This window comes from Erpetoichthys calabaricus, chromosome 2 (genome assembly GCF_900747795.2).
Source record: "Erpetoichthys calabaricus chromosome 2, fErpCal1.3, whole genome shotgun sequence".
Taxonomy (NCBI): domain Eukaryota; kingdom Metazoa; phylum Chordata; class Cladistia; order Polypteriformes; family Polypteridae; genus Erpetoichthys; species Erpetoichthys calabaricus.
In genome coordinates this window covers 185,184,425-185,211,572 of record NC_041395.2, presented here as the reverse complement: position 1 = coordinate 185,211,572, position 27,148 = coordinate 185,184,425, and the positions used below count along the sequence as shown (strand labels likewise).

Here is a 27,148-nt window from a genome sequence, read left to right as displayed (position 1 = left end):
CGTTATTTGGAACACACGCATTTCATGTTTGTTCCGTTTCTACAGTAATCTGTGTAAATACATTTTTAAAACAAACATTTTTCATATTTTAGTAGTAAATGACAAAATGTAGGCATAAACTATATAATATACGAAGCCTGAAGGCCAAAGATCAAGTAAACACTTTCAAAGATTGAAGACAAAACAATAGTTTCCATAGAGTAATGGTAAGATTTGCTGACTTGTAATCAAGTGTCCCCGGTGTAATCAAGAGTCTGCAAACTTGAGAAGTTGCTAGCATCGAACCCAGAAGCTCTTGATTGGGAGTGTGGAAGATGAATTTTCTCTTTGCTCCCTTGTACTAATCCTTGTCTAAGCAGTTAAGCAGAAGTAAGCTTTAAAAACATGCTTTGCTGAGCAAACAGAAAAAACATTTGTCAAAAGGACTCAAGGTCTAAGCATTCCACACTGAGACTGCCTTATCACTTTTCCCTTAGTTTACATCTGAACGCCATAACAAAGGAGCCAAGAAAATCAAGTTGCAAAAGGGGCGTTGAAGGGGCTCAAGGATTGTGTAAAATAAGTGTCGACTGTTGCATTTCATAATGAATATTAAATCACGCATTCTAGGGGTATAAAAACTTTGCCTCACCCAACAAACAGTGGTTCAGAAGAGCCCTGACGCTGTCATGTAATATTGATTGCCTGCTTTTCTGAAACCTGCTCACTGTGACGATGGAAAATAAAGCTGCTATATGACCACACCTGCTGTCTTGTCTAAGTGATCGTCCACAGTTTTGGCACCCAACGTGGGGCAGGAGACGGGCAGACGACTCCTCGAGCAAGATCGTCCAGAGGATGTTCGATTCCGGCCGGATCGAGGACCAGCTCCGGTAAAAGTTAGGACTGGCCTGCCTTGGGCATTTCCTGCGTGGGGAGTCCCTGACCTCCTTTTAGCCGATACGATGCACGACTTGATGGGAATTTCCAGGCAGGTGGAAGGAGACACAGTGAGTAGATCGGGGGGATTCCCGTTGGTTTGACTGGTGTGCCAGAAGTAATAGAAGTATAAAAAGAATAGAAAGTATACTGTATCAGAACCATAGGAGGGTTCTAGGGACTCACGGAAGGTGATGGCACAGTGTGAATGTTAGCAAGTCACCCCTTGTGAGTGGAATAGAAAGGGGCGAGTGGCATGCTCCTAAAATAATAAAGAGGAATGGGGGTGAAAGGGCATAGTTAAAAGTGTGTGTGTCTAAATAAACGGAAGGTCGAGTTTTCCATCCGCCGTCTAGTCCAGGGGTGGGCAGATTCAGTCCTGGAGGGCCGCAGTGGCTGCAGGTTTTTGTTCCAACCCAGTTGCTTAATTAAAAACCAATCCTTGTCAATTATTTAATTGCATGGCTTGCTAGTGCTTTAACTCTGCCATCTCAGATCATTCTCATATCCTAGATTTATTTTCTTTTCTAAGGATATCATCCAAATGATTTGAAGTCTAAAACAGATGAGTAGTTCTCAGTGCTTCACTTTTTTCTCTTCACTTTCCTTCCAAGTATTTAATTAAATAGTGCGTGATAAATACACACAGGTGTAAATGAAAACAAGCTAAATGGAGAAATGCTGGTCTCTTTTGTCATTTGCCTCTTATTGCTAATTAGGAGCAATTAAAACCAAGAATACAGCTGTTTAAGACTAAAATAAGCAATAAGGGTTCAAAATCTTAACGAGCGAGACAACTAAAGTGAAGCTGAAGTGTTACTTGAGGAATAAGTGCTTCTTATTAAGCAATTGGGTTGGAGCAAAAACCTGCAGCCACTGCGGCCCTCCAGGACTGAATCTGCCCACCCCTGGTCTAGTCATACTCTTGTCTCAATGGGTTATTCAGGTGACGGAGACTATACCCTGGCAGACTGACACATACAAGGTGTGTTTAGCGGAAGGACTCTGGGTATAAACCTCCATAGTCCAGATGCCATACTGAGTATTGATGTAGGATTCTGCTGACTCGAATAAACAGACACAAAGTCACCTGAAGTTGAAATCCGGGGATAGGAGTGGACAGCAGGTAGAACGGGGAATAACCGAGGGTGGAGTCATTTTCTGCTGATATCCCGCCGCTCACTATGGAAAAAACAAATAGCAAGCCAGTCAAACAGGTCCCCCAGGGTCCTCAAAACCTAATGTTAGAAGGATTATTTTCAGAGAATCACCAGGCTCCTCGTACACCGTCAGGATTGAAAGGCGGGTCCCCTAGAAAGTTAATAGAGAAGCAGACTGGGTTGGATTTTAAAAAGGCACGTAAGAAGTGGAATAAGCAGAGTGGTGGCAGATAGCCGTTAGACGGGACAGTAGACATATCAGAAATACAAGAAATAAGGAAAATATTATGTAGAAATGAACGAGGATGTTGTATGTAGGAATGTACGAGGATGTTGTAACAAAGGGTCCGTATCGAATGGACATGTTTGATAGATGGGAATTGGTGATAAAAGATAGGACCTTGCAAGCAGCGCAGAGGCGTAACGACCTGCTGGCTGCCGAGGTCAAAACACGAAAAGAAAAGGAAGAATTGTTGCTAGCGTTGCAGAAAATTAAGGTAGCAACAGCGCCCAAGCCTGAAAGTAAAAGAAAGCAGACCGAAAAGACACCCTATACCCCATAATCTGTCCACCCCCTCCTTACCAAACTCCCCCGCTTCCGCCTCCTGCACCCTCTCCTCCAACTGCACCCCTGTTAACAGACAAACTGTCTGGAGCAGGTTTTTACGATGAACAATATCATTATGACCCGTCCTCACATATTGACCCTGAGGAAGAGAATTCAGATCATTCACAAGGTGCTACTGGGTTGCAATGGCAGAAACCAGAAGAGTCATCCGTCTCCCAGAGCACGAGAAGTCAGACCCTCCGCTCTAAACCTATGAGCGGTTTTACTTCCCCCTTCGGCTCCCCTAAGCCTTCTGGCTCAACATTCTCTTGCCCCTCATTGAAGTCCCCTACATGATCCCGCACAACCTCCAGGCAATAATAATCCCACTACTGTAATGATTCACCAAAATTGGAACATTCAAGAATTAAAAGATGTGGTGTCTGAACTGCCCGACCCCAAAGTGGTCGGTGGACTGAAATTTGTGGAGCCGTTACAGCAGCTGGATGACATGTATAAAACAAATGCTGCAGAGTGGACACAGGTGCTCTGCTGACAGCTGGGCACCACATGGGCAACTGTAAATCACGGTGATCATAATGGTGCCCCTTGGTGTTGGAATGAAGCTCTTCCCCGAGGCTCCGGGAATGAAGGTCCTTTCCTCGCCCAGTGAGAGCCTTTGAAAGGATGAGACAGTGGATGAATGGGCTCACCGATTGCAAGATATGATGGCTAATCACTCTGGGCTAGACAATGCAAATGATAGAACTCATGCTGCAGTGCCTCCGTTCGTCTCGGGACTGAGAAGACACATTCAAAGCAAAGTCTGCACGTCCTGCAAAAGGCCTGGGAGACCGCAACATTCGAGGAAGTCAAGCGTCATGCAGAACATGCTGACAGACAGACTAAATTAAAAGAGTCAGACACACGGACCAAACTTTTGGCTGCACAAATAAATTACTATACTGGAAGAACTGACCCGGCTAGGGGGAGAGGACACGGAAAATTCTTTGGAGGTCGAGGGCGAGGAAGAGGATGCGGGTTCCAATTATCAAACCCTAATAATCCTTTCGCTCAGATGCCTAACCCTTTGGAGCAGACGCCAGCGTCATATGCCTGTTACGGCTGCGGTGAAGTTGGACATTTCAGACGCAACTGCCCACACAAGCGCCCTCCGCCACCCCCTCTCCCTGAGCCTAATGACATTCCTTGGTCCTACGAATTCGCGGAGACCCCCAGCCACTCTCTTCAGTTGCCTTTGCTCACTTGCCATGCGGACACGGATCCTTTATTGACTTTGCTGGTGAATGGCAGTGAAACTGCTTTTCTCGTTGATACTGGAGATACGCGTTCCATCCTTTCGCTGAAGGAGGTCCCTGCCTCGAAAGGTACAGTAACAGTGCTTACTGCCTCGGGACAGCCTCATATTTTGCTGGTCTCAAACCCTCTGCAATTACAGCTCAGCACTGACAGTTCATCATTGACTCGTTGCTTTCTGTTAAATCATTTGTGCCCTGTGAAACTGCTGGGATGGGATCTTATGACTAAATTGTCAGTCTCAATTTCTTTAACTGTACAAGGATTTTACTGCTCCATTCCTAAGCTCCTGTGCCAAACTACACACCCCAAGCCCTCTTTTGCAGCATGGACCCTTAAGATCACCCCGCACATCTTCCTCTTGAAAGCCCTTCATTCTTTCCCCTCATGCCTATTTCCCCACTTACAAGTCCCGGACACCCAGCATTGTACTGCCCAGTATTTCCCTGCTGAAGTGGACACGCCTTGGTTAGAATCTTTTCTTTCCTCCAGCACATGCCCTGAAACTTTGCACATTCCATGTATTTTTGATTCATCTACTAAAGCTGTTGCTTCAGTTCACCTCACATATTCACAAAGCTTTTTCTATTTAGGAGATTCGGTTCCCCATGTTTCCTTAGCACTGTGGTCCCAGGGGAAAAATGATTATGAAGGATAGCACACTGTGAGCCACTGGTGATTTTCCCAAAATCTTCCTTCCGCCCGCACCGTGTCCAGTATCCTCTGTCTCCCAAAGCAGAGGCTGGCATCTCCGCCGTGCATTCCGATCTCGTGAAACGTGCAGCAATTATTCCAATTAAATACTCTCCAGTCACCTCCCCCATTTTTACCTGTTAAAAAGGCTGATGGTTCATGGCGATTTGTCCAAGATCGACAAGTTAATTCTGCAATTTTTCCCAGAGCACCCATCGTTCCTAATCCTTCCACTTTTCTTTCTACGATACCCCCGTCCGCCCGTTATTCACCTTGCTAACGCTTTCTTTTCTATTCCTGTGCATCCCGACTCTCAATTCTGGTTTGCTTTTACTTTCCACAACCGCCGCTGGACCTGGACCGTCATGCCTCAGGTATATACTGAAGCCCCTTGTGTGTATGGTTAAGCGCTTGCTCGAAATCTAGAAGGATTCTGGCCAGATAAAGATAATATATTGATACAGTATGTGGATGATATACAAGTAATGGTGTGTAGTACTACTGAAGAATATTGTGCACATGACACTCAGCAATTGATATTGTTTTTAGCAGAAAATGGCCATAAAGTGTCCAAAACAAAACTGCAGTTAGTCCAAACTACCGTTAAATATTTAGGTCATGACATTTCTTGCGATACAAGAGCTCTCTCTAGCGGCCGTATAACCACCATTCAAAACCTTCCAAGACCGGTCACAAAACAACAGGTTAAGTCAGGATATTCTCTGTGGCTGCATAGCTTTTGATGGGAATATTTTCTTGTTGTGGAGTTGTGCTGTGTGATTTCCCGAAGTGGATTGTCTTTGATTTGTTGCTGGAACTTGGGTCGCCACGGAAATTAGTGTTTCCTTGTTTGTCGCCGACCCGGTTCCGCCACGGACTTTTTCATGATCTGGAAACTAGCGCGTATAAAACCATGGAAAGATGTATTCCTAATTTAAAAGTAGTACCAGCTTTCAGCCTGAGAAGTTGTTTGATTGTAAGTTTTTCAGGAAGAGCACAGCCTTTACAAAATCTAGCTAACACTGCCATCTGCCCGCATGCAGTGAAATAGCAGGCTGAGAAGACTCTATGTGATTTAAAAAGTGCACTACTCTCCCTGACTATTTCTCGTCCATTCACTCTGTTTCGTGGATGAAAAGGGGAGATATATATGAATGAATGTAGTTCTAACTCCTCCATGGAGAAAAACAAAGGCCAATAGCCTATTTTTCGAAAAAATTGGATCCAGTGGCTGCAGGATTTCCACCTTGTCTCAGACCTGTAGCAGCCACAACAAAGGCCGTGCTAGCCAGTACAGATATAGTGCTCATGAGCCCCCTAGTGGTAAAAGTGCCTCACACCGTACACTCCATTTTAGTACAGGCTAAAACCTCACATCTCACTACTGCTAGGGCAATACACTATCAAAATGTACTCTGTACGTTGTCAAACGTTACCATAGAAAGGTGCTCCACCTTAAATCCAGCTACTCTTCTTCCAACTGAAGAGGAAGGGGCGCCCACAACTGTCATGACGAAATAACTAAAGGTTATAAAACCTAGACCAGACCTACAGGAAACAACCTTAGGAACAGGAGGGATAATTTTTGTGGATGGATGTTCTTTACGATTGAAAAATGGAACATCTTCAACCAGCTATGCAGTGGTCAAAGGTGACCACCTGCTGGAAGCAAACCGAATTTCTTCAAGTTTAAGCGCGCAGGCAGCTGAATTGATAGCTCTCACCCGAGCTTGTCAGTTGTCAGGGGGAAAAAGTGTAACTATCTATACTGATTCTAGATATGCTTTTGGAGTCTGCCATGATCATGGGGCATTATGGAAACTCAGGGGATTCAAGACCAGTACTGGCAAGCCCATTCAGCATCAAAAACTAATAGAATCCCTCTTAGAAGCTATAACCAAGCCATCAAAACTGGCAATAGTTAAATGCCAAGCCCATAATGGGAAACACGACCCTGTCAGCAAAGGAAACGATTTAGCTGATCACTTTGCTAAACAGGCTGCTTATAATAACACACCAATCTCTTTATTTCAACAGAAAGATGACAAAGACCCCGATAATCAAATTATCTCTTTACAGAGTGCAGCCACGGACAGAGAAAAGAGAAAATGGTCCAAAGAAGGATCCCTCTCTGATGGAGTCTGGACCCATAAGCAAAATAACAAACCTTTCCTCCCAAAAGCTTCTTTTCCAGGTATGGCAAAAATTGCACATGGCCTGAATCACGCTGGAAAGGATGCAATGGTTCAAGAGGTTGAGAGACATTGGGAAGCAGTAGGCTTCTCTAGATACGCAGAGCAATTCTGCAAACATTGTCCAGTATGTCAGAAATTTAATGTAGGAAAGGGTATTCAGGTAAGTCCCGCCGTCACACCTAACCCAATGGGTCCATTCAAACACCTTCAAATGGACTTCATTGAATTAACACCATCAAAGGGGTACCGATACTGTTTAGTAATTGTTGATGTGTTCTCCCGATGGGTGGAAGCTTTCCCTTCCAAACATGCAGACGCCAAAACTGTGGCAAAAGCTTTGATAAAGGAAATCATTCCAAGATGGGGAATACCACAGAAATTGCAGACTGATAATGGCAGTCATTTTGTGAATTCTGTAATTAATGAATTGCCTACTTGGCTCCAAATTAACATACATCACTATTGCAAGTACCATCCTCAAAGTGGGGGTATAGTAGAGAGATGCAATAGTACCTTGAAATCTAAATTGGCTAAAATCTGTAAGCAAACAAATTTAACTTGGCCTGATGCTCTACCCCTGGCCTTAATGGGATTAAGAGGGAGGACACACCGACAATTAGGGCTGTCGCCATTCGAAATTCTGACCGGACAGCCCATGCCAGTCGGCATGGTCATAGGTAATGTTACACTGCATACTGTGGACAATGATCTTCTTTCCAGTCTTACAGGTCTCCGAGCTTCTCTGAAGGTAGTCCACGAGCAGGTTAATCAGGCCTGGAGAACTAATCCTCCATCAAAGGACTCCCTGATTCTGTTAGGAACCTGGATTCTGGTTAGAGATACTCGAAGGAAACATTGGCACCAACCTCGGTGGAGAGGACTGTTCCAAGTTCTGCGGTCAACACCACACACTGTTAAAGTTGAGGGACTGCCTGCCTGGAGTCACGTCTCACATTGCAAAAGATGGCACCCTTGATTGTGGTACTATTATGTCTTTCCTTGCCCCCTTGTCGACTGCCCTGGTCACCTTGACCTTCCCTTTCGGAATCACCACATCAGTTCAGGTTGATTTCTGTTCTATTATTGACTGTGGGACTGGTCGTCAAGTCCAGTGGACCTGGTCTGACAAATGTGTGTGTAACTGTTACAAACTCTGGATTCGGAAGTAACTGTGATGAGTGGGAATGGGTTTTTGCTAATACTGGAACTGATGACTGGGGTTATCAACCCTATAAGGCCCAGAAGTATGGTCTGAAATATCGGTTTTCTATTATAAAAGGACATGCCCCTCATGAATGTGCCAAAAACCATTGTAACCCCTTGATCATTACTCTGAAGAACCCCTCTTTACATGATTCAGGAACCTATATCTTAGGGGCGTATGTATCTGGAACAGATCCTCTAGGGAGATTTCAAATTAAGGTTGAAAACCCTGTTACTAACACCTCCCATTTCCCCACACCCACACACCCATCTCCCCTACTCCTGGTCCAGACCCGCCTCCTGTCAAAGTCATGAATATTTCCACTCTTTCTTCCACTTTGATTAAAACTGGGCATGGCGATCAAAACCAGTGGCTGCAATGGGTATTGTATTCGGCTAGACAAGTAAATCAATCTGATTGTTTTGCCTGTGCTACTGCTAGGCCACATTTGGTCCCTGTTCCCCTTTCTAACATATCTGATCCTACTGGCCTTCCTTGCCTACTTACCCTTTTATCTCTTCCTCCATTCCAACCAACTCTAATTGTATTACACTTTCCCTTCTTTTTCCCCCCACTCTTCATATGACTCCCCCGATGTTCCAGCCTCATGAAAGTAATTATACCCGTTTTTTTTTTTTTTTTTGAAACCTCATTTCCTCCCGTGGCACTAATGTTGGTAATATGCCGTCCTCGTTTCTGTTTCCAAACTTTTCCGGTTAATTCTTCCTCTTTAGCTTCCAAATTATCAACTTTTCTGATTACTCCGAATACTCCATGAGCCGATATTTGGTGGATGTGTCGTAAGTCTAAATTGCTTGATATTCTTCCGCCTGACTGGACTGGCACTTGTGCTTTAATACAACTTGTTATGCTTTTCCGACTTCTCCCTTTAACTGCCTCCTGTGTGTAGAACCAATTCTGGCCGACATCGTCGACCCCATTCTGTGGACCCTTCCCAGTTTTCCCTACATGGCCCTGGGGTGTATTTCGATTCCATTGGGATCCCTCATTGAGTCCCTGATAAGTTCAAGGCACGGGACCAAGTTGCTGCCGGATTTGAGTCTATTTTTCCTTAGGTTACTATAAACAAAAATGTTGATTGGATTAATTACCTCTATTACAATCAAGAACAATTCTTAAAATTTTTACTAAAGAAGCTGTTGAAGGTATCCATGAGCAACTTGATAAAACATCCCTTAAGACCTGGCAAAATCGATTGGCATTAGATATGCTCCTGGCTGAGAAAGGAGGCGTTTGTGCTATGTTTGGTGATGCATGCTGCACCTATATCCCTAATAATACAGCTCCCGATGGATCAATCACCCGTGCTTTAGCAGATTTGACTACTCTCTCTAATGAACTAGCTACTTATTCTGGCATTTCTAATCCTTGGGACCAATGGTTTATGTCCACTTTTGGGTCCTGGGGTCAATGGCTTAAGTCAGTTTTCATTTCTCTTACAGTTGCTTTTATCGTTCTCCTGCTTGTAGCTTGCTGTATTGTTCCCTTGATAAGATGCATTGTATCCAAGTATTTTACTGCCTCTATGACAAAGGCTTACTTTTTACATGAAGAAAAAATGCTTCAGATCAGCACAGCCACCCCACACTCCTCCACCCACTCCACTCCTTCCCCCTCTCCTCTCCCCTGATCAAGTATTCTTTGTTTGCTCAAAAGGAGGGAATGTGGAAGATGAAACAACATTTGTCAAAAGGACTCAAGGTCTAAGCATTCCACACTGAGACTGCCTTATCACTTTTCCCTTAGTTTACATCTGAACGCCATAACAAAGGAGCCAAGAAAATCAAGTTGCAAAAGGGGTGTTGAAGGGGCTCAAAGATTGTGTAAAATAAAAGTGTCGACTGTTGCATTTCATAATGAATATTAAATCACGCATTCTAGGGGTACAAAAACTTTGCCTCACCCAACAAACAGTGGTTCAGAAGAGCCCGGACGCTGTCATGTAATATTGATTACCTGCTTTTCTGAAACCTGCTCACTGTGACGATGGAAAATAAAGCTGCTATATGACCACACCTGCTGTCTTGTCTAAGTGATCGTCCACAGGAGTCAGCAGTTGTGTGGGGGAACTGTTAACATTTGAATCTGATTATTGTATATAAAACCGTGTCAGAACTTGTGCGCGAACGAGACTGGGAAAACTGGACGTGGATGTGAGTGGTGTGTGTGACTGAGAATGACTGGTATGAAGCCTGAAGTCCAAATATCAAATAAATACTTTCACAAAATGTACAACAGAACAAGTGCGCTTTTATTTAAGAATATAACTGAAGAAAAAAGAAAGCAGGTTGCGGTAAGCGGTTGATGCGACAGCTTGCGTGGTGCAATGCTAAGAACTGCTGACTCCCAATCAAGAGCTTCTGGATTCGATGCTGGCAGCTTCTCAAGTTTGCCGTTTTGAGTAGAGAGCTGCTATTATTGTTAACATTATACAATAAAAACATACATTTGATTTACGTCTGTAACAACCGCTGTAAATTTGTAGTGCTTGTCAAAGTTAGTGTTCAGGCTCGCCCCGATCTGACACTGCGGTTTTCAAATAAAGACGTGCTATAACAGAGGTGAACTCAGATCAGAGAAAACAAAAGCCCTCCCCGCAAGAAATGTCGACTCACATAAAACAACGCAGCTGCACCAGGCATAAAGGCGAAAGTCCGGCGTCATCCTGCCAATCACCTGTCCTTCAAAGAAACAACACGGCTTACAGAGCTCGCCAATGCTACACTGTCCAGATCTAAACATTAGCGTGGTGTATGCGCCCAAAAAAAGTCTAACTGCATTCGTGTACCATTGCTCGCGTACTAATATGTCAGCAGGTATTTATCATGGCATTACACGTGTAATTTGTGAGCATGCCCTTGACGATCAAACAGAGGAAGCTCTGCAGTATACTTGTGACTTTATTTACTTATCTTCCTACAGCATAAACTAAAAAAAAAAAAAAAAAAGACGCTTTGAAAAGTTCTATACATTTACAGCGGCTGTTACAGTCGCAAATCAAATGTATGCTTTTATTGTATAATAATAAGAACAGCTCACTACTCAAAATGTTTATTTTGGAAGGCATTCAGACTCGAACACAGAACTTTATGAGTTGGAGTCGGCATCTCTAACCAGTATACTACCCAAGAAGGCAGGACTGCAAGCAGCACTAACCTGGTTTCTTTTTCTTCGGTTATAGCCTTAGAAAAAAGCGCATTTGTTCTGTTATACTTTTATCGTTTGTGAAAGTGTATAAAGATATTTGGAATTCAGGCTTCACACATTATACACTTCAAGTCTACATTTTGTCAATTATTACTAAAACATGAAAAACATTTGTTTTAACGATATGCTTACTGTGCACAGATCGTTGTAGACATGGAACACACATGAAATGCAAGTGTTCCAAATAACGATATAGTATTTATAAAAGGTATCATTTTGGATGACTTCTCACTCTATACAGCTCTAAGCAACTGACAAGTAGGTAAGCAGACTTGAGCTGAGAAAACTGTGTCGGCGGGGGGGGGATGTGATAGCAGACTGCTTGCGGTTTGCTGCTTATCAACATTTAAAAGGACAAAAGATGCCGACGGAGAAGTGCGAAGCGTTTTAAGGTGGGACGGATCTACAAGTATTTTCGTAGGCTCTGGTAATTCTAGTGTTAATAATGTTGCACAACCTCCAGACTCTTTACCATCTCACCTTTACTCAACTGCTTTGTATAATTCTCTTATATCCTTTTTAAATGAGAAAATCCAGAGGATACATCAGCAGCTCAGTCTAGATTCTCTATTTCTTTTGAACTACACTTGCCTATTCACTCTTCTTTCCAGCTTCCCACTTCCTCAGAAATCTCAGACCTCATCTGCAAATCTAAGTCATCTACTTGTCAGCTGGACCCCTTCCCTACAGTTCTGGTTAAAGCCGGTCTCCCCACTTTGGTCCCTCATTTCTGCCATCATTCACTCTTCTTACTACTGGTGGTATTCCCTCATCTTTTAAAACTGCTGCAATAATCCCAATACTAAGTCCCTCTCACCCGTCTAACCACCAAGGGAAGCGGAGCATTCAGCTCTGGAATTCATTACCTACCGAGCTTAGAAATATCAAACCATTTTCATCCTTTAAAATGTAATCTTAAAGAAAAAGCCATTTTAAACAGATGCGTTTGATTACAGTGGCTTTGTTTGGTTTTAACATCAGAAAATATAAAAATTAAGTTGTTTATAATGTGTCATTGTTTGTTCGGTGTCCTTGAGTTCTCAGAAAGGTGCCTTGTATAAATAAAATGTATTGTTTAATTCATTATTTTCTAATTAGTGGGTGTGACGCTGAAGTAGTTGCAGCCTTTGATTATTCAGTGTTTGCCTAGCTATCATTAAGATACAATGAAGGGAGCAAACTGCACAAAGAAAGGGCAAAAATATAATGAAAACAAAAGGGAGTTAAGCATTTAAATCTAACAAAAATAGAAATATTCCTAAATATCGTATACATGTAAAAGTTGCTGCAGTGCTTTCTTAATGTAGAATAAGAAACAAATCCCAGCTAATTGAGATCAGTGTTATCAGGTGTTGTCACCAACTATGAATCTGGTTGGAATAAAAACCTGAAGCCACAGTGGGCCACCAGGACTGACATGGAGAGCCCTAGGCTTAAAGCTTAAGCAGGTAAGGTCTGTCTCATCTTACAGAAACCTCCAGCTTGATTTTCCAAGGTTAGAATGTGGTAAATGAGTAACAAACATCCTTCGAGAAACTAATGGGAAAGCCCAAACACCCCTCCTATGAAGCAATAAATGAATCCACAGATCACCTCTAACACTAGAATTACCAGAGTCTACGAAAAAAAAACTCATAGATCCAGCCCACCTTAAAACCGTTCTCACCTCTCCGCCAGCGTCTTTTGTCTTCTAAATGTGCTAATTAAGACGAGCAGCCGGCTATTCCATCCCCCACCGTCGCAGAACGTTCACTAAGTTTTCCCAGCTCATGCCTTGTTTGATTATCTGGGAGTGACTGCTGGAGTTTGAGTGGAAATAATAGATCGTTATTTGGAACACACGCATTTCATGTGTTTTCGTTTCTACAGTAATCTGTGTAAAAACATTTTTAAAACAAACATTTCTCATATTTTAGTAGTAAATGACAAAATGTAGGCATAAACTATATAATGTATGAAGCCTGAAGTCCAAAGATCAAGTAAACACTTTTGCAAAGGTTCAAGGAAGAGACAACAGCTTCAGTGGCATAGCGGCAAGATTTGCTGACTTGTAATCAAGAGTCCCCGGTTCAATCCCCACTCACTCCTATATTTGCCGTTTTCAGTAGCGAACTGCTCTTTTTGTTAATATTATACAGTACACACATACATTGGGTTTACGTCTGCAACACACGGTGTGCATTTATAGGACTTGTAAAAAGTTAACGTTTAACTTTTATTCTCTCTAAATCACGATACATACTACCGCCTAGGGGTGGGCGGTATGACCAAAACTCTATATCATGGTATTTTTCTAAATTATCCCGGTTTCACGGTATTCTACGGTATTTTTTTTCCCATGCATGAGTGGATGTTAACCACATTTTCCACTGCAGTTACTGGCGAAGAATAACCTATTCCACTGTCAAGTGCATTGTACAAAAAAAACATTTTAATGTGCACACAAGTATTAATACAGGTTTGCATTGCCCCATAAAGTGATACTTTTCAAGGGGGTGGCACTAATGAAGAGAAGGAAATCACATTGCATGACAGATGCAGTCAAAATATAGAACCTTTTTATTGAACAAATTTTGCAAAAACTTAAACTATAATTTTGACAACATATTTTCAACCATCCAAAGAGGCATTTAGACTTAGTAAAATATCCAGAAGTGCTTGTCAAAAGTTGTATTGCACTGAACATGTCTTAGAAAAGGAATAGTAAATATTTTTGTAAAACAACTACACTTTCTGTTAATGTTAACCATCTCTGTCCACTGACACGTTAAAGTGACTTTTTAAACAACTTTACCATCATTAATCTGCATAATATTTAAACTAATAAATAATAACAATAAAATAAATAATAGTATTATTACTGATAGCTGCACTATTACTTCAAGGCTTCAAGCCCAGGTGCATTACACAGTATTCACCAAAGTAAAATAAAATAAAATGTGCAATCTTGGCGATGACATCTTTACCAACTGAACCATCATTTAGGCAAACTGCATTAATATGGACCTGGCTTCAAGCTAAGCTATATGCATAAATAATAAAACTTGCATTTATAATGCTATTTGTGATACAGCCCTACAGAATCGTATTAGGGCCACGGTGAAGAAAAAAAATACGAACACGGGAAGAAAAAAAATCAAACTATATGTCGAGAATAAAGTCGACATTTCCACTTTATTCTCATAGTTTAGTTTACGACATTCTACTTTAATTATAAAGTAACTTCATCCTAAAATCATTGCTTAATTTACTAGATTTTCTCAAACCCAGTCATAAGTTAATGTAGCACATTAAATGCTTTGTGTTAAGTGTTCCCCGACCCAGTTGTTAATCACTACGCTTCTTAAACTGACTTCCTCCGCACTAAGAGGAGACAGCGATCACCGCACAGAATTCATTCACTTCATGATATTCCTGATATTTAGAATGCTAAGATAAATACTTGATATCATTTTCATGATGAAACGCATTAAAGCAGGTATTAAACATGCACGGTAGTGAGGCGGTAGTGCTGCTCCCTTGCAGTAAGGGGTCCCCAGGTGTATGTTCAGTGTAGAGAACTTTATGGCAGGTGTGACGAGGTTCCAAAAAACTGGATGTATGAATGGGTATCGCACAGGTTTAACTTAAATATTGTGTAAATGTTGGGTTTGTGATCTGGTGGTCGGAAACACTAACACAGAATTCAGTGGATGTTCTTCTGAGCAGGCTTTCTTTATTCCACACATGCTGTCTCTATCTGACGTACCAAAACCCTAATTTCATTTTTCTTTCTCCACATAACCAATCGCCACAAGATAAACGTCTTTGTGAAATTAAAACTAGTTATAAACTTAGCCCACGGAGTGTTCAGAACTTTAAAAATATCTTCGTTATACAGGTTTAATTATACCATCTATTCAGGGCAGTGCCCATCCCTAAACGAGTCGCCAGCACATCGCAGGGTGAATACGAGCGAAACATACACTAGCACAGTCAATATAGCATAACAAAACCCCACATTCTACGTGACTTTGAAAGGAAACTGAAGTAAACCCACCAGAAAAACATGCAAATGCAAGGCAGGGTACACCCCAGACACCATTGCTGCAAGGCAGCAGTTCAACCTCCACGCCGCGGTGCCCCCACATGATTAATACATGCTTTAATGCAATTCACCATGAAAATTATATCAAGTATTTATCTTAGCATTCTAAATGTTCAGAGAGCAGGAACATCATGAAGTGAATGTATTCTGTGCGACGATCGCTGCCAGGGCCTCCTCTTAGTGCAAGAGGAAGTCAGTTAAGAAGCTCGGGGAACACTTAACACAAAGCATTTAATGTGCTATATAACTTATGATGGGGTTTGAGAAAATCTAGCCAATTAAATATTCATTTTACGATGAAGTTTAGTTTACGATGTTCTACTTTAATGACAAAGTACGAGAATAAGGTCAACATGTCGTCACACTATTACACAGTACCCAGGTACATTACACTGTACTGAAAACAAATAAAACAAGTACAACTTGGCTTGCAGTATTATCCAGTAGTATAGAAACACTATTCACACATTTGAACATAATGGTCCACATCTGACCTTTTTAAAACAAAAGTATCTCCAGACAACGGACGTGACTCCTTTTTTTTGGCAAAAGTTCTTCTGTGTCATCATGTTCAACTTTATGGTCAGCTACAGCTTCAGTTTCGGAATGTTCTCTGTCCATTTTCACCGCGCAATACCTACACTACCACACCTATTTAGCGGTACAGCAGTGAAAAAGAGCCCCTGTGCAACGCCTCTGTGTTTAGCGGTGTAGCAGTGAAAAAGGTCCCCACTTGAACAGTTTCCAGCTGCGCCACGTTCCGAATGTCGTTCAGGCAATTTAAACCGGTGTTGCGGTACAAGAAAAATCCATATCATAACAAAAATAAAAAACTGTTTTCGGTATGAACCGTTATACCACCCAGCACTACTACCGCCCCCCCCCCACCCAGGGATCCGACGCTGTTATTTTATTTGAAACGGAATAACTGGAGATGTGAGTGGTGTTTTGAGACAATGGAACTGGACATTCATGTGGAGGGATTAAAGCGGACACACAAAACGCTGGCAAATCTGCCTTCTTCATATCTCACCATCACTTACATTTTTTTAATACTCAGGTTTATTGAGTGTTCCTGCTCATGTGTGCACCTTATGGTGTATGATGTCCAAAAAAAAAAAAAAAAAACCCAGACGTAGGTATATATATTATATTTGGAATTATTCGTTTTATGACCTGTATAGTACATTTCGGAAAAATTTTGTGGCACGGATGCAACATTATTCATATCCATTCGCAAAACATCTTGTGGATTTGTAATCAGTGACTGCATGTTCCAACCCCCCCCCCCCCCGATCTTGCCAGTCCCCACATGTTGATGTATGCGGTTTCTTTTGTACTCCAGGACATGCAGAGGATAGAATAGTAAAGAGCAGTAACTTCAGCGCTATGTGCAATCATCAGATTCAAATGTTAACTGTTCACACATACGCAAGGATCATCTTTCCTACATTTACAATGTGTGTACCTGTTACAATGTACATGCTTCTCTCTATGCTATGGTTTCTATTACACACCTGAAAGAAAGAATAGCTGGCGCTATTACTGAAAGAAAAAAGAAAAAAAAAAAAATCAACATGTGCGTTGATCCTGCAGCACTGAATAAGCTCACACGCTCAAACATCCCCCCCCCCCCCCATCTGACTAAGTAACAGCGTTCTAAGTCAGTGGGGGGGATGGAATAGCCGGCTGCTTGCAGCTTGTTTTTAATCTGCACATTTAGAGGACAAAGGACACTGGCGGAGAGGAGCGAATTGTTTTAAGGTGGGCCGGATCTACGAGTTTTTTCGTAGACTCTGGTAATTCTAGTGTTAAAATGCAGCACTCGGGTAACGGAGTTGAAAAAAATCAGAAAATACTGGTGGCACTATTTGATTGGATGAAATAATAAAAGCTATGCATTAAGAGTCAGATGATGTATTAGATGAGGTAATGGTAGTAGATATGCATAAAAGCAATTGTATTACTCACTCACTCCTTGGACCGAGACATTTGTGCATATTCTGTGCAAATTAATAATTTTCTTGCATTCTCATCTGACTATGCGACTACCTACTTTGAAAACTGAAAAGTTTTCCACAACATTGAATTCTAAAACATTTTTTATAAAGATTATATTTGAATAGTGACATTCGCTCTGATAGTTCTAGTACTTGGGAGATAAGCATGCAGTAGGAGCCAAACAGAATAATTCATATTTTAAATTGTTGGTTTCTCTACATGTCACAGTATAATGAATTGAAAAGTTTAAGCCAGAGATTTCCTCATTAAAACTGCCACAGCTCATGATTCTGTAGATAATTTAGAGTGAAAAAACATGCATAACGGCATGTTTAGAATTCACACTAAAAACATAGTGTATGGACAAAAGTAGAAAGGTATGTATGCACAAAAAAAAAAAATAATAATATGCACAAAACCGTGCTTAAACCAACATCCATGCATTTCAACTACATAAATCTCGGTCAGCATGAAAAGTAATGCACGTGCACGCACCCAACATCCCACCCTGACACCTCCCATAATTTTGCATATTTTAAAATACAAATCATTACAAAAGTTGGGGGAAAAAAAGTTTAAATATACACTTTAATCTCAGAGTGTGTCATTAAAGTAGAACGTCGTAAACTTCATCTTAAAAATCAATGTTTACTAGAGTTTCTCAGATCCCATCTTAACTAAAAGTAGCATGTTAAATGCTTTGTATTGTATGTGTTCTTCCATGTGCTCCGTGTGTGTGTGTGTGAATCACTACGGGCTTCTTAAACGCCCTCTCATGCCGACAGGACATAGAATTAAATCATTCATGATATTACAGCTCTCTGAACAAATTGAAATACGATGACACATACTTGATATTTTCATGATGAAATTAAATAAAGCATGTATTAAACATGGGGGCATGGTGGCACAGTGGTAAAGAGGAGTTGGCTCCCCGTCCAGATATTGTTCCTACCTCCCGCAAGATGCTTGCTGGGACATGCGCCACCCTTGATAAAACTTACTGCAGCAGTACAATCTCTTTCAAACATACCAACCCCCAAATCCTGTCCTTCCTTTCCTTTCTCCACATCCTTTTGCCACATAAGCTCTAAAATAAATGTCAACCCATCTACAAGCTTAGAATGCTGATTCTTCAAGAGTTATGGAATGTTGAAATATCATAGTACATGTTTAATTATTCCATTCATGTATCCAACCTGGGTCGTGCCAGTCCCAGCAAGCATACAGCACGAGGCATGAACAATCCTTGGATGGGGTGCTAGTTTATTAACAGTATACATTTAAATAAACGTGTGGAGAGCGGCAGTGATAAAGTTAAAAATTCAGTATAATGTAATACATAACTTTAATGCATAAAAACAGCTCAAAAGAAAATCTGGAAATACACCCTCTTATTGAATTGAACTTCTTTATTGCTATTGTATGGTACAAACAGATTCAATATGGAAATCCTCCATAAACATTTTCCTATAAAATACAAAACAAAGATATACAATATGAATGCACAAGTACAATATACATGTATATGAACCATTTACACTATACAGTATAAAGTGGCTCAGGTTGTGCAATATAAAAAAAATAAAAAAAAACTTCAGTGCAAGTTTACAGTGAGGTAATTGTAATTAGTACACCTCATCCATGGAGGTTGCCTACAGTCCCATGGACCTTAAACTTCTAATATTTGGAACAGCTGTTACAGGAACATTAAGCTGCTTGGAAATTGTCTCATAGCCTTTGGCTTTAACATGCTTGTCATTAAAATTTTCTTTATCTGCTCAGACAAATCTTTTATTTTGTCCGGTCCACGTTCAGTGTGTGACACACAAGGATACCAAACAGCTGAGCAACTATTCTCCATTTAATTATGCCAAATTACTGGTTGCACGATTGGTAACATGTTGATACAGAAACTGGCTTGGGTGGGGGGAGAGAGATATCCTAATCCAGTTATTTATGATCTTTTCTAGGGGTACCAACTAATGCGTCCAGGCCATTGTAGAACATCTTTGTAGAATAATCAATACTTTGCCATTTTCACACTTTCTTTGCTTTATTTAATGGCATATCAAATACATGTAGATATACTTATGGCAATCACTTCTCAAGAGACATACAGCACTTTTTCTCCCCAATGAATTCTAAGGCTGGGTTTATACTTCACATGACTTGTACACCTGTGGATGCTACTGCTATTCAAGCGTTGTACAGTTTATACTTGTGTACATACTTTACGTAAATCTGGAAGATTCCACCGGGGGCAGTGCGAGATGATATTGCGTCAACAACAGGTTTGGCTTCACGGTGTTATGAATTGTCTGAAACACCCATTAAATTCTGAGGACACCTTGCCACAATATCTCTGAAAAGGATGGATGTTTAATGATTAAAAATCAATCCAGGGATGCTCCCATTGCAGCTAGTATTGGGCACGAGGCAGAAACAATCCCCGGATGGGGCATCAGCTCATCGCAAGGTGAATTCAAGCACTCACAAACACTAGCATCATTTTATCACCACCAAATCCCCAAACCTGCATATCTCTGGAAGAAAACTGGAGTACACTGTGCAAACCCACCAGGAAAACATGCAAACTCCAGGTAGGGAACACTAGGGACGCAAATCCTTCCGAGACAGCAGCACGAACGCTCCGCCCCCACATGTAATTAACAGTATTACTTAAATGAAGTTATCGATTTATCTATAAAATGTACTATACATAGTTGGTCACTTTCATGATAAAATGTATTCAAGTATAAATCTAAGTTTTCTAAATGTGCAGAGAGCTGGATAATAAATTTAATGTGTTCTGTGTGGCAATTGCTGCTTGCCGCTGCTGTCAGACCCAGAAGCGCATAGTGATCAACACTGGGGTCGGTTTTAAGATGTTTACAACAGTCTAATCTTAGTTTTATTTAATCATTAAAGTGGACATTGAGATTTAAGCCAATAAATTCCACATTAATCCCAATACACACCTTTTCACTGTGTCCCTAACTTTCTCTGTGGCTCAGATACTTTCACAACAGCATCAGAATGTATGATAGTGTGAGAGGAAAAAAAACATTGGAAACTATGTGGAATATGCAACGTTTGAATATAAAAGGATCACAAATGTATTTGTATATCGGCATTGTGCTTCACCACATCGAACCATCCATCCAAACATCGAAGCATGCATAGCAATCCTGTAGGATCCGCAAAGCTGCTTTCTGTAACACGTAGATAGTACCAGTAAAAAGTCGGAATGTGATGTCAGTCTGTTTACTGACTGCAACTCGCACACACGTCAATTGAACACTGAGGACGCGTGGCAGCCATGATGCGTGCATTTTCTCAGTGTGAAGTATAAACCAGCCCCAAGGGTAGCAAGAAATTTATCCATGTCCATGCGATATCCTGTGTAATGGGAAAGCCTACACTCTGGACATCTGAGTTCATGAGCCGAAAAGGTTCAGCGGAGAGAAGAGAAACAAAAATTATAGGGTGAAAGGTGCAAGTTTATTTACAAGAGTGCAATACAACAAAAACTGTCACGCATGCCTTGTTTCAGTCATTCAGCACTGACATTTCTTTAAAAAGCTAATAAAAACAAAAATATGGTGCATTTCTAAAAACTTTCACTCCTACAAAATTTACACACACATCCACACCAAAAATGAAGGTAGCGATTATCTTACTTGCTTGGTGGGGGGGGGGGGTCTATCAGTGTGTACACACAAACAAAAAAACAAATTCCACCAATCCCAAAGTCAAAACTATCCCTAACCCCAAATACGTATATATACCTCCATCAAAAATCACCCCGAGATATACATGTACAAAAAGAATATTTACAAAGTCATCAAAAATCACAACTGCTCCTTCAATTGCTCAGCACTGCTTAATCCTGCCTCACCTTTAGGTCAACTGATGACCGCTGTTGGCCAGCAACTCCTTAAATATTACTGGCAAGATTATCCAGCCAATCTGCCACCCCAGTCTACCCCACACAACTATCCAGTTAAGACGCTGGCACGATCACGCTACGCGCTGGGACACGCCCTGAGCAACTTTCTATTTAAAATCTAATCACTACCGCTCGCACACATGTAAGCCCCTCCCCCTGGATAGCCAATGGCTACAGTGAGCCTCTAACTCAAGTAGTATACAAGTCAAACACAGCAAAATAAACTATCAAGACAATTGCAGGAATGTAACTCTAGAATTTCTATGAATTTGCTAACTCAAAGAGTAAGCATGACCTAAATAAGCTTACGTTAAAACTAAAATTTGTCACATAAAATTATACATTCAGTAGAACATGCAGTGAAATGCTTAAATGCTCCAATTCAAGGACTGTGCCTTTAATACTACTAGGGGGCTTTGCTCGCTTTATTATAATAGAGAGACAAAAGGACAACAGTACAAGACTTTATACATATTCAGAAATATTTATTTATCCCGTTTAATTCTAAGTTGTGTAACTTTGAGAGTTTACAATAAGTCATGTAATTCTAGACACTGTCCTTATTCAACACGCAGATGAACTGTGGGGGAAAAAGCCCTTCATTAGTGGCTTTTTTTTTTTTTTTTTTTGAGCTGGAGTTCAGGCAGCAAAAGCATTTACCCAGCCACAAATCACAAATGTTCTTTGCCCTGGTCTGACGTTACTTGGTGTAGAGGATAACAGTGGATCTTTTGAGGCATAGTGTTGTGATAAAATGGGTTGAGGAGAGATTAAATATTACTATGAACAGTGCATGCTTAACACCACATATCTTGAAAACATCCCAGAATGCCATTTAGACCTGCTGGCTTCCTGGTGTTCATTTCTGAAAGTTGTCCTTGCATCGTGTTCCGACAAATTGAGTGCTATTTCCTCACAAAGCCAGGTCTCCTGCCGCAGATGTGTTGCACCACTGGCTGTCAGTAGTATTCAAAGTATACATAGAAATTATTAACAACAGATGCACCCCACCAGTGGGACAGCTATATTTCAAAGTTGTGTGTGTGCGAATTGCAGGAAACCCACAGGTCATGCAAAAGCAATAATGGCATTTTTACATACTCATGGGTGTCTTCCTTCAAATAAATAAGTTTCCTTGTTGTCTACTCATTAAAATGTGATTTGCACATATATACCGCAAAGTGAGCAGTGCGACAACCGAGTGAGTCTGCTTTCAGCAACGATCTCTTTTCAGGCCACATACAGTGAAAGGCTCATTACCACTGGACAGACGACTTTCAACACATTCTAATTATGTAAAGTTGTCTATGATTTGATTTCTAAGCCGAGTTACATTAGCAACAACACACTTTCTACGCAATAATCTGAGGTTGCAACTTAGCATGGCCCATAAAACAGTGTCAATGTGCTATAACACACAACAGAATGGCTGAAGGTGCACTTAAGTAGGAACGAGTCCAGGTATTGTATAATTTCTTCACCTTTAACGATCATAAGTAAATTCTTGTCATCTTTATACTGACATTTTAAACAACAAGATACTGTATTCATTATTTAACATTAGTAAAAATTAAGTCAATTTTCAGTGTTTACCTAGAATAGCACTATGCAAAACAGTAAACTGTCATATACATTAAGCAAATGATTTAAATATGTACAAATTAACCCACAAAATAAATTGATGCACCCACCACAAGATCAATTTTTTTTTTGTGAAAAATGTTACACAAAACCTTAACCCACACTATCAATTTAGAATCTCCAATTAGCCCAGCAAGCCCATCTTTAGAGATGTAAAGGAAAACTGAAAAACCACTCATGAAGACATCAAATACTGCTCCATCATGTATATTTCATACTGCGCTCATTCACAAACCTGCTTAATTAAAGTCAATGTAAGAGATCCTCCTGGCCACACTCATCACAAAGCAGGAAAATGCCCTAGTCAGATCAATTAGCCTAACCTATATAATTTTTGGGAATGCTAGAGAAATCTCAATGGAGGTGCAGGAAGAATTAAAAACTCTACACATACAATGACCAGGTATAAAATTTGAACACAACATTCTGGATTCATGGTGTCAGCATTATCCAAGCAATTCCAATTCACTTTAAATGATTGATAAATAAGCCTACTATTACTAGTCATAGCGGGAATGCACACTATACAGCCACATAAATCTTATGAGGAGCAAAAATAACTTAAAAATAAATTATACAAATTGAAAGTATACTGTACAGTAGATGAATGAACCCAAATTCAAATCTTAAACATTAAATTTATGACTGAGTCGTCTAATGACCTGAGCACACTGGATCTTGACAAATTACAGGCATTGGAATGCACCTCTGTGCCAATGTTTTCTGGGCAAATCATCTAATTTGGGGGTATGTGTGTGTATTATGGGTAATCTGAAGAAAATAAAACTCTTTAGAATTTCATGTTAAACTATATTGATAGCTATTTTTCATGTTCTGAACAATTGCTTCAGCTTTAAATGAACATTCCTTTTGACTTCAAATTGCCCACCTTCTGTAAGTTTATCAGGAATTATTGTTGTATTAAATATTTTGTGCTGCAATTGCAATAGTTCCTAGACCAAAAAATAAAATTACCTAATTTGTTCACAATACTAAGTGTACAAAATTAATAGTCTGCATACCACTGGTAACAAGAACCACTTTCTTTTTCAGTATTTTGTGAAACTCAGAAGTCACAAAAATCATCCCCCTAAACTTCTAATGGGAAAAGAAAAAAGGGGGACTGGTAAAATGGGAGAAATATTTGTCAATGGGATGGTACTTAGGCAAAACTGAGTTTTTTCCAGTTAATCTTGGCAAAAATATATTGTAAAACATGTCCCTTGCACTCACATGGACACATGATAAACTTCCTGTTTTTCATCCAAATACTGAAATGGGCAGAGGCACACTGCTCTTCCTGAAGGATGGAGACCACCCCCATTCCCACTTCAACTGGCAAGAAATAAGGACAGGACTATTTCAAAATCACTTTTTAGACATTCCGACTAGGACATGAACTAAGACAATGGCTTTCAAGCTGTGGCTGTCTGGCAAGGTTAACAATAAAAAAAATTCACTTAAAAAACAGATCTATAAATAGCCTCACAAAGTTAATAGATGAACACTGAGCTACCTGTACAATGTTTAATTATTGCAGAATAGTCCAAATGCAGGAGCAAAACAAAAGTGGTCCCCAAAAAGGACCACTGGTTAAACAGCAGACAAACCAGTCTATGTACTGTACTTTGCTACACTTCAGCTCTACTTTTTCATCTTCCGTGCTACTGCTGCAAGACTTCACTAATGTCTCTTCCACCCTCATTCTCTTCTTTCATGCCTACTACCCATGCCAAATCAAAGTCTCCCACTGCTCAAATTGGGTTTGAAGTAACAGCTGCCATTTGCTCCCAATCTCACTGAGATGCCAGGATTGAGACTGTACAGGAATGCACCAAGATCAAAAATGTTTTTTTAGAAAGAGCACAATTGTTTGGTGTACCTTCATTCTTAGAACAATTTTAGAAACTGACAGACTAAGGCAGAGTGTTATTAATATTAATCGGCAGCAGAAGGCTGTTTCGATTCCTAGAGGTGGCACGCCAAAAAGTACCTTCAGTCTAGAGATTCTACATGACATTTGACCATATATGCATCAATATTCTGCAATAGTTACGTATTTGCATTGATTAATGGCTCTATTATACAAAAAAAACATGCAGTGTGACTATTGTTAGCAGTAACCAAAGAACCAAGATAATGCTCCGCTTCGATGAATTTGCTGTTTATTATTGGTGGGGGGCGCCTTGACTAGGATAACAAAAAAAAAAAAAAAAGTCCTTAACTATACGATTACTTCTAAATGCTTCACCAACACGAACAATGTTTGTTGGGGAACAATTTATCTTATCTAAGAATAAGCAGGTTCCTCTTTTCGTTGAATGGTTTGGAATTTTCCATTTGCTTCTCTTTTTCGCAACGACTTCAGCTGCAAGAGAAGATAAATGAAAGACCTTGTGTTGTTTTTTTCTTCCTCTTTTGTCCGATATAAACACTCTTTAGCTCCTCCACAGCGAAACTGACGTCAGGCGTCACTTTTGGACATTACCCCGGTTATCCGGCATATACAGAACTGCATTACATACAAAAGTTTCTACACTATTGTAGACGGTGTGTGCCTAGTTTGCACATGATCTGCCACTCATAAATGAGCGAGACAAGTTGGATATGGCATTGAAAATCAATTAAGTTAATTTAAAATTGTGGTCGCTTTAGTAACTGGAACTAATAAGAACTAAAGCAACACCACGGGTTAATCCATCGGACAGTTTAAACCGTTTAGTATGCAAGCTCCAATTTATAAGCAGAAATGTACCAATTTTAACAACCGACTTCATCGCTTCTGGTCTCGTTAAATTCCATTTACAATGTCAAGCATACATTATACACTACTGACATACAGAGTTAAATCGGCCTGAAACCTTTTAAAAGTTGGTTTGCCGCAAGTTTATCAGATATACTAGGCAGGCGAAAATTACTGCATTATGTGTAGTGTTACTACTTATTTCAATCGGAACTGTTTTAGGCCATTTTAAGCGACTTGATTAAAAAATAAATAAATAAATAAAAAAACACCCAACTTCACCCGGTACAGAATAAGTTGTTTCCCAGCCACTTGTTATCTTCCCTGCTTTCATTTCTACCAGGAATTAAAACAAGCGTCCCCAAGCAGTATTCCTCTCTGGTGTACAGTGACTGGAAGTAACAGGTGCTAATACATCGTGAAAACGTGCAGTCATTTTAATTAAAAAAAGTTAACTTAGGAAATTCTTAATCTTACTTTCAGCTGCGATTTCGATACTTTGCCACTTTTGTCCACGTCCAAGGCAGTGAAAGCGTGCCAAATTGGCTTTAAAAGCTCTTCCTTCAGTCCCATTTTTCAAAAGCACACACAATCCGCTCCTACGTTTTCTACCAGAGTAGAGAAGTTATTCGCTTTGATTTCTTACGGGTCCCGTTTCAGTTTAACTGACTCGGTGGGGGGAGACTAGAGGCTTAAAACCACGCCCCGGGCGACGGCCAAAACATAGTCGTGTGCAAGGCAACGTCATTTCAACACGACAGTAGACTCCACCTTTTGAAGGAGTAGCAGTCTGAAAAAATACAAGCAATCGTTATTTATTAAGATTTCTAATACAGACATAGAGAAATGCGGATTAGTTTTGCAGTCTGAGGTGGCAGATGCGTTTTCTTCCAGTGCCTGAATATTTACGTATTAAATTGGTATGCACGTTTTCTGCGATGAACTTTCAGCCTTGTAATAGATTTAAACTGAAAGACGACAGTCAAAATTAAAAATAACAGATTTTAAGAATAATTGCCTCCTGCATTACATGCCATATCGCCAGGATACGCAACGGTTCTTCTTACATTTTGTCTAAATAAGAATAGATGGATTGATGACATTTACGTGTGATACATTATTCGTTAATATGGTTTCCCCGCCCTGGCCCTAGCAACAAATCCAAAGGAGTGTGTTAAATTATTAGAAAGGTAAACCGATTTTCTGCCCAAGCACCATTTTTGTACATCATTTCAGTTAGCTCAGTTGTTTATTCCATACGTTACTTGTTTCCGTTAGCCTTTAACGCCTGCATTCGCTGTTGTTGATGGGTTTCTTTTCTTAACCCGCTACTACTAAATAGTGAGATGCATATGATAAAGGAACGAGCCAATACGAATGGGCAAGGTTGGTCTTGGAAGGTCGTAGTGGGATTTTGTTCTAACCCAGTTTCTTAATGGGAAGCCAGTAATTGAGAAATTAG

The 27,148-nt window shown here is 40.4% G+C and overlaps 1 protein-coding gene across 1 annotated transcript in view; it reads right to left on the bottom strand.

The window, feature by feature from the left end:
- The window catches only part of swap70b (switching B cell complex subunit SWAP70b), a 265,399-nt gene extending 238,930 nt beyond the window's left edge, over positions 1 to 26,469 (bottom strand). The window contains 1 exon segment of the mRNA XM_051922050.1: positions 26,164 to 26,469. Within this exon segment, the coding sequence (XP_051778010.1) occupies positions 26,164 to 26,259 (96 nt within the window). The 5' untranslated portion in view covers positions 26,260 to 26,469.
- Positions 26,470 to 27,148: the final 679 nt, after the last annotated feature.